Source organism: Pelophylax lessonae, assembly GCF_965119305.1.
Source record: "Pelophylax lessonae genome assembly, chromosome: 10".
Classification (NCBI taxonomy): domain Eukaryota; kingdom Metazoa; phylum Chordata; class Amphibia; order Anura; family Ranidae; genus Pelophylax; species Pelophylax lessonae.
The window spans coordinates 206,134,407-206,148,492 of NC_138777.1; the positions used below are offsets into that span (position 1 = coordinate 206,134,407).

At 48.9% G+C, this 14,086-nt stretch overlaps 1 protein-coding gene across 1 annotated transcript in view; it reads left to right on the plus strand.

Annotated features, from left to right (window-relative positions):
- The first annotated feature begins 7,367 nt into the window (after nt 1-7,367).
- The window catches only part of LOC309565293 (fatty acyl-CoA hydrolase precursor, medium chain-like), a 59,009-nt gene continuing 52,290 nt past the window's right edge, over nt 7,368-14,086 (plus strand). The window contains exon 1 of the mRNA XM_082270195.1: nt 7,368-7,449. Coding sequence (XP_082126321.1) covers nt 7,386-7,449 — 64 coding nt within the window. The 5' untranslated portion in view covers nt 7,368-7,385. The remainder of the gene's footprint in view (nt 7,450-14,086) is intronic.

Consider the following 14,086-nt stretch of genomic DNA (forward strand, 5'->3'; position numbering starts at 1 on the left):
CACCAACAGACGGGATATATAGGAGAGGGAGGAGCAAGGAATACACCAACAGACAGGATATATAGGAGAGGGAGGAGCATGGAATACACCAACAGACGGGATAAATAGGAGAGGGAGGAGCAAGGAATACACCAACAGACGGGATATATATAGGAGAGGGAGGAGCATGGAATACACCAACAGACGGGATATATAGGAGAGGGAGGAGCATGGAATACACCAACAGACGGGATATATAGGAGAGGGAGGAGCATGGAATACACCAACAGACGGGATATATAGGAGAGGGAGGAGCAAGGAATACACCAACAGACGGGATATATAGGAGAGGGAGGAGCATGGAATACACCAACAGACGGGATATATATAGGAGAGGGAGGAGCATGGAATACACCAACAGACGGGATATATAGGAGAGGGAGGAGCATGGAATACACCAACAGACGGGATATATAGGAGAGGGAGGAGCATGGAATACACCAACAGACGGGATATATAGGAGAGGGAGGAGCATGGAATACACCAACAGACGGGATATATAGGAGAGGGAGGAGCATGGAATACACCAACAGACAGGATATATAGGAGAGGGAGGAGCAAGGAATACACCAACAGACGGGATATATAGGAGAGGGAGGAGCAAGGAATACACCAACAGACGGGATATATAGGAGAGGGAGGAGCATGGAATACACCAACAGACGGGATATATAGGAGAGGGAGGAGCATGGAATACACCAACAGACGGGATATATAGGAGAGGGAGGAGCATGGAATACACCAACAGACGGGATAAATAGGAGAGGGAGGAGCAAGGAATACACCAACAGACAGGATATATAGGAGAGGGAGGAGCATGGAATACACCAACAGACAGGATATATAGGAGAGGGAGGAGCATGGAATACACCAACAGACAGGATATATAGGAGAGGGAGGAGCATGGAATACACCAACAGACAGGATATATAGGAGAGGGAGGAGCATGGAATACACCAACAGACGGGATAAATAGGAGAGGGAGGAGCAAGGAATACACCAACAGACAGGATATATAGGAGAGGGAGGAGCAAGGAATACACCAACAGACAGGATATATATAGGAGAGGGAGGAGCATGGAATACACCAACAGACGGGATATATAGGAGAGGGAGGAGCAAGGAATACACCAACAGACGGGATATATAGGAGAGGGAGGAGCATGGAATACACCAACAGACAGGATATATAGGAGAGGGAGGAGCAAGGAATACACCAACAGACAGGATATATATAGGAGAGGGAGGAGCATGGAATACACCAACAGACGGGATATATAGGAGAGGGAGGAGCAAGGAATACACCAACAGACGGGATATATAGGAGAGGGAGGAGCAAGGAATACACCAACAGACAGGATATATAGGAGAGGGAGGAGCAAGGAATACACCAACAGACGGGATATATAGGAGAGGGAGGAGCATGGAATACACCAACAGACGGGATATATAGGAGAGGGAGGAGCAAGGAATACACCAAAAGACGGGATATATAGGAGAGGGAGGAGCAAGGAATACACCAGACGGGATATATAAGGAAGGGTGGAATATGAAATATACTAACAGACGGGTTATATAGGGGAGGGTGGAATATTAAATATACTAACAGATGGGAAATACAGAGCACAGCGCAGCATGGAATATACCAACAGACAGGATAGATGGTGGAGCGTGGGATACACTAACAGATGGGATATATTGGGGAGGGTGGAGCATGGAATATACCAACAGACGGGTTATATAAGGAAGGGTGGAATATGAAATATACTAAAGCTGGATACACACTATCCAACTTTTGTTGTCAGATTTCCTTTAGATTTACCTTTTCTATGTAGTGCAAGGGCCTGCCAGATTGCATACAAATTGAAAGTGTTTAGGTTTGACCTCATATTATATGGTTTTGGTAAGTCTAAAGGAAAAGGTCGTCAGAAAATTTTATAGTGTGTATGGCCCATAACAGACGGCTTATATAGGGGAGGGTGGAATATGAAATATACTAACAGACGGGTTATATAAAGAAGGGTGGAATATAAAAATATACTTACAGACCGGTTATATAGGGAAGGATGGAATATGAAATATACTAACAGATGAGAAATACAGAGCACAGCGCAGCACGGATTATACCAACAGACAGGAGAGATGGTGGAACCTGTGTCGTGATACACTAACAGATGGGATATATTGGGGAGGGTGGAGCAAGGAATATACCAACAGACTAGATATATAGGGGGAGAAAGGAGCATGGAATATACCAACAGATGGGATACACAGAGGAGGAGGGAGCCTGAAATAAAGCAACACATGGAATATACAGGAATGGGTGACCCAGAATATACCAACAGACTAGATATATAGGGGGAGAAAGGAGCATGAAATATACCAATAGATGGGATATACAAGGGAGTGTGGGGTATGGAATATACAACAGATGGGATACACAGAGGAGGAGGGAGCCTGAAATAAAGCAACACATGGAATATACAGGAATGGATGAACCAGAATATACCAACAGACACAATATACAGGGGAGGAAGTCAGGACATGGGCAGTACATACAGATCAGAATGTAGCGGGGAGAGAAGCGGTGACCACCATACGAAAGTCGGTGTGTATAGGAGGAGCGCGGTCACTGGATATATATATATGCCAGCACTGGGCACGGCTGTCAGCCACAGATCTGTTTCCCCTCCCATCAATACTCTGCACATAAATTCCACGACGAGATCAGATATTGATCTGCAGAGGAGGAAATCAGAACACTCAGAGGATTGGATGGAGAGACCATCCCAGAACTCACCGATCACCGGGTACTGAGAGGGACAGTGCGGTCTCCTGTGTCAGTGACAGGACAGTGCGGTCTCCTGAGTCAGTGACAGGACAGTGCGGTCTGGGAGGGTGGGATTGGCCCTTTATGTGCCATGTACAGTGTCACCTCCATCCAGTGTTGGGGTAGTTACTCAAAAAATGTAACTAGTTACTAGTTACTTCTGTAAATTGTAACAAGATTACTTTACTAGTTACTTCATTTGAAAAGTAACTTCACTACTTATTACTTTACTTTCCTCTTTCTTAATTGACCGTGTAGAAGAAGATACATGACTCTCTTTCTGCATAGAGTTTATTGTATAAACACAGGCTTTGGGAAACATGAGAACAAAACCTGAAAAAACAGAATAAAACATAAAGTGCAACAAAAAGTCATAAACTTCATCCCTCTCTATTCTTCGAAATAACGATTGTATCGCACGGCTTGGGTAACGCAGGAAAGCGCGTTCCTATAGCCTAGTAAGGTAGTGTAGTTACCTCCTATAGCCTAGTAAAGTAGTGTAGTTACCAATATTAGTATTGTAACTAGTTACTTTACTTAGTTACCAAAAAAGGTAATGTAGTTACTATAATTAGTTACTTTGTAACTAGTTACCCCCAACACTGCCTCCATCCCACAGAGTGTATTTATAGATAATACTCCTCTCCACTGTTACCTGTAAACAGGCTGAGTGTACAGAGAGGAGCTGTGTTCTGGGTGAGGAGGGGGGTCCACATCCATCATCACTTCACTCCAATGTGGGGGAAACTGACCGCATTCTGCTATAATAGGGAGGATAGGGCTACAGACCGCACTCCTCTCTCTCTCTCTGGTGACTCTCACTCCCTCTCTCTCTGGTGACTCTCACTCCTCTCTCTCTGGTGACTCTCACTCCCCTCTCTCTCTGGTGACTCTCACTCCCCTCTCTCTCTGGTGACTCTCACTCCTCTCTCTCTCTCTGGTGACTCTCACTCTCTGGTTACTCTCACTCCCTCTCTCTCTGGTGACTCTCACTCCTCTCTCTGGTGACTCTCACTCCTCTCTCTCTCTCTGGTGACTCTCACTCCCCTCTCTCTCTGGTGACTCTCACTCCCCTCTCTCTCTCTCTGGTGACTCTCACTCCCCTCTCTCTGGTGACTCTCACTCCCCCTCTCTCTCTCTCTGGTGACTCTCACTCCCCTCTCTCTCTGGTGACATTCACTCCCCCCTCTCTCTCTGGTGACTCTCACTCCTCTCTCTCTGTTTACTCTCACTCCTCTCTCTCTCTGGTGACTCTCACTCCTCTCTCTCATGACTCTCACTCTCCTCTCTCTCTCTGGTGACTCTAACTCCCCTCTCTCTATCTCTCTGGTGACTCTCACTCCCCTCTCTCTCTCTGGTGACTCTCACTCCCCCCTCTCTTTCTCTCTGGTAACTCTCACTCCCCCCCTCTCTCTCTGGTGACTCTCACTCCTCTCTCTGGTGACTCTCACTCCCCTCTCTCTCTCTCTGGTGACTCTCACTCCCCTCTCTCTCTCTCTGGTTACTCTCACTCCCCTCTCTCTCTGGTGACTCTCACTCCCCCCTCTCTCTCTGGTGACTCTTACTCCCCCCTCTCTCTCTCTCTCTGGTGACTCTCACTCCCCTCTCTCTCTGGTGACTCTCACTCCCCTCTCTCTCTCTGGTTACGCTCACTCCCTCTCTCTCTGGTGACTCTCACTCTCTCTCTCTCTCTGGTTACTCTCACTCCTCTCTCTGGTGACTCTCACTCCTCTCACTCTCTCTCTCTCTCTGGTTACTCTCTCTCTCTGGTGACTCTCACTCCCTCCCTCTCTCTCTCTCTGGTGACTCTCGCTCCCCTCTCTCTCTCTGGTGACTCTCACTCCCCTCTCTCTGGTGACTCTCACTCCCCTCTCTCTGGTGACTCTCACTCTCTCTCTCTCTGGTGACTCTCACTCCCCTCTCTCTGGTGACTCTCACTCTCTCTCTCTCTGGTGACTCTCACTCCCCTCTCTCTCTGGTGACTCTCACTCCCCTCTCTCTCTCTCTGGTGACTCTCACTCCCCTCTCTCTCTCTCTGGGGACTCTCACTCCCCTCTGTCTCTCTGGTTACTCTCACTCCCTCTCTCTCTGGCGCTCTCTCTCTTATTGGTGACTCTCTCTCTCTCTCACAACCGCATTTTCCCTCTCGCTTCTCTCTTTTAGTGACACCAAAAGCCACGCCCCTAGTCCAGGGATTCTGAGGCAGTTGCTTTATCCTCCAATCAGATCATACAGCTGGGCGGAGTTAATGGCCAGGCGGAACGTTCTCCCTCCTCCATATTGGAGACTGGAAATTAGCAAGACCCGCCCCCTGTGACATCACTTCCACCGACCGACAGAACCATGCCAGGCACTAACCCCACCCCTCGATCTGACATTACGGTAGCAGTGTGAAATGACAGCTTGTATCAGACGTGTCTATTCCAGTCTGTGGGATCTCCTCGTAAAAATAATTTGATTGGTTACTACAGACCGACCCTCCATCCTCAGGGCTTGAAAGTTGACTCCACCCACAATGTCTTCAGTAGTAGGGGGAGGGGAGTTCACATTTCTGGGAGATCTTTATATCTGACCCGGATGAGGATCCTGACAGATCTTATCACTCACTTCTTACATTCTCTGCTTGTCCTGGTGTCACCGAGATAGGAAGCGATGAGAAATCCCCTCGGTGTCACCAGAACAGGAAGTGATGAGAAATCCCCTCTCAGTCAGTTGTCATCAGAACAGGAAGTGATGACAAATCCCCTCTCAGTTGTCACCAGAACAGAAAGTGGTGAGAAATCCCCTCTCAGTTGTCACCAGAACAGGAAATCATGAGAAATCCCGTCTCAGTCAGTTGTCACCAGAACAGGAAGTGATGACAAATCCCCTCGCAGTCAGTTGTCACCAGAACAGGAAATCATGAGAAATCCCCTCTCAGTCAGTTGTCACCAGAACAGGAAGTGATGACAAATCCCCTCTCAGTCAGTTGTCACCAGAACAGGAAGTGATGGGAAATCCCCTCTCAGTTGTCAACAGAACAGGAAGTGATGACAAATCCCCTCTTAGTCAGTTGTCACCAGAACGGGAAGTGATGAGAAATCCACTCTGTCAGTTGTCACCAGAACAGGAAATCATGAGAAATCCCCTCTCAGTTGTCACCAGAACAGGAAGTGACGAGAAATCCCCTCTCAGTCAGTTGTCACCAGAACAGGAAGTGATGAGAAATCCCCTCTCAGTCAGTTGTCACCAGAACAGGAAGTGATGGGAAATCCCCTCTCAGTTGTCAACAGAACAGGAAGTGATGACAAATCCCCTCTTAGTCAGTTGTCACCAGAACGGGAAGTGATGAGAAATCCACTCTGTCAGTTGTCACCAGAACAGGAAATCATGAGAAATCCCCTCTCAGTTGTCACCAGAACAGGAAGTGATGAGAAATCCCCTCTCAGTCAGTTGTCACCAGAACAGGAAGTGATGACAAATCCCCTCTTAGTCAGTTGTCACCAGAACAGGAAGTGACGAGAAATCCCCTCTCAGTCAGTTGTCACCAGAACAGGAAGTGATGAGAAATCCCCTCTCAGACAGTTGTCACCAGAACAGGAAGTGATGAGAAATCCCCTCTCAGTTGTCCCCAGAACAGGAAATCATGAGAAATCCCCTCTCAGTTGTCACCAGAACAGGAAGTGATGAGAAATCCTCTCTCAGTCAGTTGTCACCAGAAAAGGAAGTTTGGGTTATTCTCCCAGTGGAGCCACCTGTTGTAGTGACAACTAGGAGGGAATTCCCCATCTCATTGTAGAAATGCCCTCTCACTTTCTGTTGTGTTTTGGGCAGAAAGTGAGAACCCCTCCCCCGCCCTAATAATAATCAGCTTGTGTCTCCTATCCTTCCTTCTCCTCCCACAACTAAATCCATCTGTTCTCTCCTCACATTTAAAGTTTAATTGGCTGATATTTCACCGCCATCAGCATGAAAATTAACATTTTGAATAAATTTTTTTCCATTACATTTATTTTCCCCATCACTGGGTCTCTGAGCTTCTCTATGCAACGCAGGCAGATCATGGCTGGTTGGAGGAGCCAGCAGGGTGCTGTACATAGCTTCCCTGCCTCAGTACTCCTCCCCAGAGCCCTCAGTACTGATACATGCAGTGGGCGGAGTTATATACCAAAATGCCTTGATGGGTGGAGTCAGTCTGAAGGAGAGAGCATTCCTAGGTGGGCTGCTTTAGGTAACGCCCACATGTGATGTAGAGCCTCCCTGATTGAAAGAACTGAAGTCCAATAAATGAAAGAGGTGGGCCAGAGACAGTCAAACTGGCGAGGAAAGGGCTAAATGATGTTGGACGTTCTCCAGGGCAGGAAGTGAGGCATGCTGCAGCTTCTAATGCACATTGTGAGAATCTCACAGTGTGCAGTGAAATCAGAGGAAGTCATTTCAGTCCAGGAGAGGAACCGCTACAACTGTGCAAGACTGAAGAGAAGGGTGGAGGTCAGATCCATGGAGCGGAGAAGAGAATGAAGAGCTCCGGCCAGACATGAGGAGCTCCAACATGCTGATCCGTCCTCTTCTCCTCCTCCTCCTCATCCCCCTGGGGACAGGTGGGTGTACTCCGCATACAGAGGGAGGAGGGGATCAGTCATTTGACCAATAGGAGCTCCACTCTCCACTGCAGGGGTATTAAATGTTGACAGGAACGGGGTGTTGTCATACTATACAGGAAATGAAAAAAAATACACTAGAAATGGGACTTTATAGGTGCTGACCCATATCCCTATAATAATAATAACATAATACACCCATATCCCTATAATAATAATAATATTCTATATTAATAAAATGCAAGTGTCCCTGCTTCCAGTTTCCCTGTGTCCGTGGGATTGGGCTACTGAGCATGTGCCCCACGGACAGCCGTTGGGACGCAGAGAGACTTCGGGCAGCCGGCCGGCGCTGGGTGGGCGTGTTACACAGGAGCGGATACCCACCCACTTCACTTCCTCCTCAGGATTGGCGACTACTCCATCATCCAGCAGGAAGTACTCCACCTCGGTGGCAGTCCTGGCGGAGAAGAGCGCGGCTCCGGTATGGAAGGAAGAGGCTGAACCAAGCCGCACCGCCGCGAGCAATATAGAAGCCGCTCTCTCTTCTCAGCTGCCTGTAACATGCAGAGAGAGAGAGAGAGCTGAGTGCACTGAGCCCGTCCCTCCTCCTCCTTCCTGTGTTTTCCTGCACACAGAGGAGGAGCCGGGGAGCGAGCTGCCACAGCGGTCCTCAGGTCTGACGTTTCAAGCATGGGAAGAGGGTGAATGTAGCTAGGGGGGGGGGATGGGTGGACCTGGGGGAGGGATTTATCCAGGGGGGGGTTGTATGGAGCTGGGGTGGATGTAGCTGGAGGGGATGGATGGACGTGGGGGAGGGATCATTTAGCCGGGGGGGGGGTTGTATGGAGCTGGGGGGGAGGGATTTAGCCGGGGGAGGGGGGGTTGTATGGAGCTGTGGGGATGGATGGACCTGGGGGAGGGAATTAGCCGGGGGGGGGTTGTATGGACCTGGGGGGATGGATGTAACTGGGGGGGATGGATGGACCTGGGGGAGGGATTTAGCCGGGGGGGTTGTATGGAGCTGGGGTGGATGGAGCTGGGGGGATGGACTTGGGGGAGGGATTTAGCCGGGGGGGTGTATGGAGCTTGGTTGGGCATTTGGGGTGGATGTAGCTGGGGGGGTGTTTGGAGCTGGGGGGATGGATGGACCTGGGGGAGGGATTTAGCCAGGGGGTGTATGGAGCTGGGGTGGGCATTTGGGGTGGATGTAGCTGGGGGGGTGGATGGACCAGGGGGAGGTATTTAGCCGGGGGGGGGGGGGTGTATGGAGCTGGGGTGGGCATTTGCGGTGTATAGAGGTGGGGGGGTGGATGGAGCTGGGATGGGCATTTGGGGTGGATAGAGCTGGGGGTGGATGGTGCAGAGTCCGACCCCTGCATTCTGTACATTACACACTCCTGTCCCATGTACTCTGTACATTACATACTCCGGTCTCCTGCATTCTGTACATTACATACCCCTGTCTCCGGCATTCTGTACATTACACACTCCTGTCTCCTGCATTCTGTACATTACATACTCCTGTCTCCTGCATTTTGTACATTACACTCTCCTTCACTATATACACAATAATGTACATTATATACTTCTCACCAAAGTCTTCATTGTCTCAACAGTTGCTGGTTGCTATGCTCTGACTATTTTTATGAAGTTCTTCTTTAAGGTAGGCTGAGCAATCAAAACATATTTTATGAGTACTAGGAAGTCTGGGTTTTGTTTACCCTATCCTTTAAGCCCCTCCCACTGCTAAGCAATTGGCCACACCCACAGTTTGCCGTTGCATGTCTCTGCATCCAGTCCCTGTGTCCGTGAGATTGCGCTACCGCGCATGTGCCCCACGGACAGCCGTTGGGACTTGGAGCGCAGAGACTTCGGGCGGACGGGCGAAAAAAGTAGCGGCGGGCGAGCGATGTCACGCGAGAGCCGCTCATTCAGCTCTGCGCGTGTCCCCGATGTTGCTAGGGCAACAGGGTCGCTATGCGCAGAGCAGGCTACGTCATGCGGCTCTATGTTCTAGCGCCCGTTACTTTACCGGGCTTAATGTCTAGTAATAATAATAATAATATAATACACCCATATCCCTATATAATAATAATAATAATAATAATAATAAAATACACCCATATCCCAATAATAATAATATAATACACCCATATCCCTATATAATAATAATAATAATACACCCATATCCCAATAATAATAATATAATACACCCATATCCCTAAATAATAATAATAATAATAATTATATAATATACCCATATCCGTATAATAATATTATACACCCATATAACTATAATAATAATAAAATACACTCATATCCCTATAATAATAATAATATAAAATACTCCCATATCCCTATAAAAATAATATAATACACCTATATCCCTATAATAATAATAGTATAATACACCCATATAAGCGGTACAGGATCTCCTCACCCAGGGGGTAATCGTCCCGGTGCCTCATCGGGACAGGTTTCAGGGGTTTTACTCGAATCTGTTCATTGTGCCCAGAAAGGAGGGCAAGGTGCGTCCGATTTTGGACTTAAAAGCTCTGAACCGCTTCGTGCGCGTTCGAAAGATCCGCATGGAATCGTTCCACTCGGTGGTGGCCTCCCTGAGTCTGGGAGAATTCCTTGCCTCTATCGATCTGAAGGATGCGTATCTACACATCCCCGTTTTCGAGGGCCATCAGAGGTACCTCCGATTCCCTATCGCAGAGGAACATTATCAGTTTGTGGCGTTATCTTTCGGCCTTGCTTCGGCTCCAAAGGTCTTTACCAAAGTGTTGGCGCCTGTTCTGGGCCTGTTGCGGGCACAGGGCATTGTGGTCTTGGGATATCTGGACGATCTCCTGTTAAGGTCGAGTGCCAGCCAGAGCCTGCTGCGCGATCTGTCCACTACGGTGCAGACACTTCAGGAGTTCAGATGGACCATCAACGTACAGAAGTCGACTTTGTCTCCTTCGGTTCGTCTCTCGTATTTGGGGATGGTTCTGGACTCTGCTCAAGCAAAGGTGTTCTTGCTGGAGGACAAGCTCCGGACCCTGCAGTCCGAGGTCAGGTCCCTCAGGGACAACGAATCCTCGTCACTCAGGATCTGTATGCGGTCCCTGGGGTTGATGGTGTCAGCCTTCGAGACGATACCGTTTGCACAGTTTCAGAACGCGATCTCTCCAGGCGGAGATCCTGGCAAGGTGGGACAGGCTACCTCAGTCCTTGGACCTGAGAGTGTCTCTGAGTCGCCAAACCATAATGGATCTCCTGTGGTGGCTTCAGTCCCCGGCTGTGTTGGAAGGGAAATCCTTCCGGCCGTTGCTGTGGACGGTAATTACCACGGATGCCAGCCTGTTGGGCTGGGGTGGCGTCCTGGGCAACCTGTCTGCCCAGGGCACTTGGTCGGAGGAGGAATCCTCCCTTCCAATCAACATATTGGAATTGAGAGCGATCAGGCTGTGCCTGCTCCGTTGGTCGGATTGTCTTCAGGGCCGTCCTGTACAGGTGCAGATGGACAACGCCACTGCGGTGGCTTACATCAATCACCAAGGGGGCACCAGGCGTGTGCGGGCGGTCCAGGAAGGGACCAGAATTCTATCTTGGGCCGAGACTCATGCCCTGGCGATTTCGGCAGTTCACATTCCGGGTGTAGAGAATTGGCAGGCCGATTATCTGAGCCGCCAGACCCTGGACCAGGGAGAATGGTCCCTGCACCGGAGGTGTTTCAAATGCTGTGTGCGAAATGGGGATCCACGGATGTGGATCTGTTCGCGTCTCGGCTAAACAAAAAAGTGGAAAGGTTCGTGGCAAGAACGCGCGATCCTCTGGCAGACGCCTCGGATGCGCTGGTGGTGCCTTGGCGTCAGTATCGCCTGATATATGCCTTTCCTCCGATTCAGTTGTTGTCCAGGTTCCTTCGCAGGTTGGTCTCGGAACCAACATTGGTGATTCTGGTGGCGCTGGACTGACCACGCCGGTCCTGGTACACGGACATCGTTCATCTGGCCGTCGAGCCTCCATGGCGGCTTCCAATGCGGGAAGATCTTCTGTCTCAGGGACCGATCTTCCATCCTGCTTTACAGTCGCTGGCTTTAACGGCATGGCTGTTGAAAGCCAGGTCCTGAGAGACAGGGGTCTCTCCTCAGAGGTCATTCCTACTTTAATCAAGGCTAGAAAAGCCTCGTCTGGTAAGATTTAATACCGTACATGGAAAGCTTATTTTGCCTGGTGTGAGTCCAGGGGCTTCTCTCCTCGTTCATACTCGGTGGCGAGAGCTTTCCTTCAGTCTGGTGTGGACCAGCGCCTTGCGTTGGCCACGATTAAGGGCCAGGTATCTGCACTGGCTGTCTAATTCTTTGATTCGCACCTTCATTCAGGGTGTGCGTCACTTGGCCCCTCCTAGAAGGGAGCCCTTACCTCCATGGGACTTGAACTTGGATCTGTCCGTGTTACAAGGTTCCCCGTTTGAAAACATCAGGGAAATCTCGTTACCTCTGCTGTCAAGAAAGGTTGCCTTTCTGGTGGCGATCACCTCTGCTCGCAGAGTGTCGGAGTTGGCGGCATTGTCTTGCCGCTCCCCTTACCTGGTGGTTCATAGGGATAAGGTGGTCTTGCGACCTAATCCGTCCTTTCTTCCAAAGGTGGTTTCGGATTTTCACCTTAAATGAGGACATTGTTTTACCTTCGCTCTGTGCGAATCCTAAGCATCCTAAGGAGGTTGCCTTGCATTTTTTGGATGTTGTCAGGGCGATCAGGGTTTACCTGTCGTCGACTGAATCCTTTCGAAAATCGGATTCTCTCTTTGTCCTTCCTGAGGGACCTTGGAAGGGTATGGCTGCGTCTGCGGCGACCATTTCAAACTGGATCAGACAGACAATTGTACAGGCCTATTCGTTGAAGGAACGGGTCCCGCCCTTCCCTGTTAAGGCGCACTCTACCAGAGCGGTGAGTGCGTCCTGGGCCTTCCGGCATCAGGCTTCGGTGGCCCAGGTGTGCAAGGCTGTGACTTGGTCGTCAGTGCACACCTTTTCCAAATTCTACAAAATTGATGTCCTGGCATCAGCTAATGCCTCCTTGGGCCGCAAGGTTCTCTGTGCGGCAGTACCGTAGGGGACCCTGGTTTTGTTGCGGGTCCCTGGCTGTTGGGGTTGTTTATCCCCTTGGTTATTTGCTTTCCTGGGTTGTTGCTCCTGTTGAGCCTTTTTGTTACCCAGAAGGTTACCTTGCTGTTCATGAAGGGTTGCTTTCTCTGATGTGGGTACTGCGTTGCCTTTTCTGTCGTTTGCGTTCCCACCCCTCATGTCTACACTGCTTTGGGACATCCCCATTGGTGAAGACTGTATGAGTGGGCGGCGACTGTCGGAGGACGTAAGAGAAAACGGAATTTTTGTAAAATCTTACCGTAAAATTACTTTCTCCGAGTCCTCCGACAGTCGCCGCCCCCGCCCCTCTTTTGGGGTTCTTATACACTTAACTGCTTGCTACCAAACTGAGTTGGGATGGCTATTGCAGAGGGGTATTGGACCAGTGGGACAGCCCCCATGGGTGTGTATGTAAATGCTTTGTTTTTTTAACAAATCTTATGCCTAGCTACTCCTGTGGAGAGGAAGTCAATACCCCATTGGTGAAGACTGTATGAGTGGGCGGCGACTGTCCGAGGATTTAGAGAAAGGAATTTTACGGTAAGATTTTACAAAAATTCAGTTTTTGCTTACTCATTTGGATGATAGAAATCAGCTGAGATTTCCCTGATTTCAGATCTTCCCCTCAGATCTACAGCGACTGCACTTCCAAGTGCACATGTAGTGCAAAATGGATTGGAGAGTCTGACAAGCGAAGCAGGTGAATTGGAGTTGTTGAGACCATACGTTTTGCCTGGTGGTTTGACCTGAGCCTATTTCACCGCCCTGTACTCATGATCTTTTGATATATTGGAGTTGATGAGACTACATGGTTTGATCTATCCTATGATTGATGGCCTAATCTGAGTCTGTTTCACCGCCCTATATCCATTAACATCTGGTAAGCAGTTGGTGTTACTCCACGTTTGGGTGTTGGCTCTTTCATCTACACAGTCGGAAGTTGGGAATTGGTCTCCACTATCTCTCCATCTTTTGGACTATTTGGGACTTTCTGTGGACACTCCACATTGATAACATATTGGTTTTATCATTTAGTGTTTGGCGCTACTACATCCTTTTAAGTGCAAAATGGATTTGCCTTTAAATAAACACCAATGTCTGAACATCCAAATGGTGGAGAACTTTGAGCTCTGGAACAAATACATTCTCCTACATATACAACATTCTCCTACATATACAACAGAGGCTATAAAGTCCCTGTCAGTTACTATATTATCATCATCCTGGGAGTTGTAGTTCCCCGATTGCTATCTGAGAGTTTATTATTTATGTATAAAACCTCCCATTGGTATAGAGAGCAGAGACAGTGCCCCATGGCTGCAGTTAGGCGTCCCATGGACATATTTAGGATCTCCAAGGACATAGTTAGGAGCCCCATGGAGTTTTCTTAAAAAAAGTTGTTGTATAAGTGCACCTACAGCAAAAAAACAGGCAAAAACAACAGCATATAATTATTGAAACTTTTAATAACTGCTAACAGATAACGATGTACAGCTCAA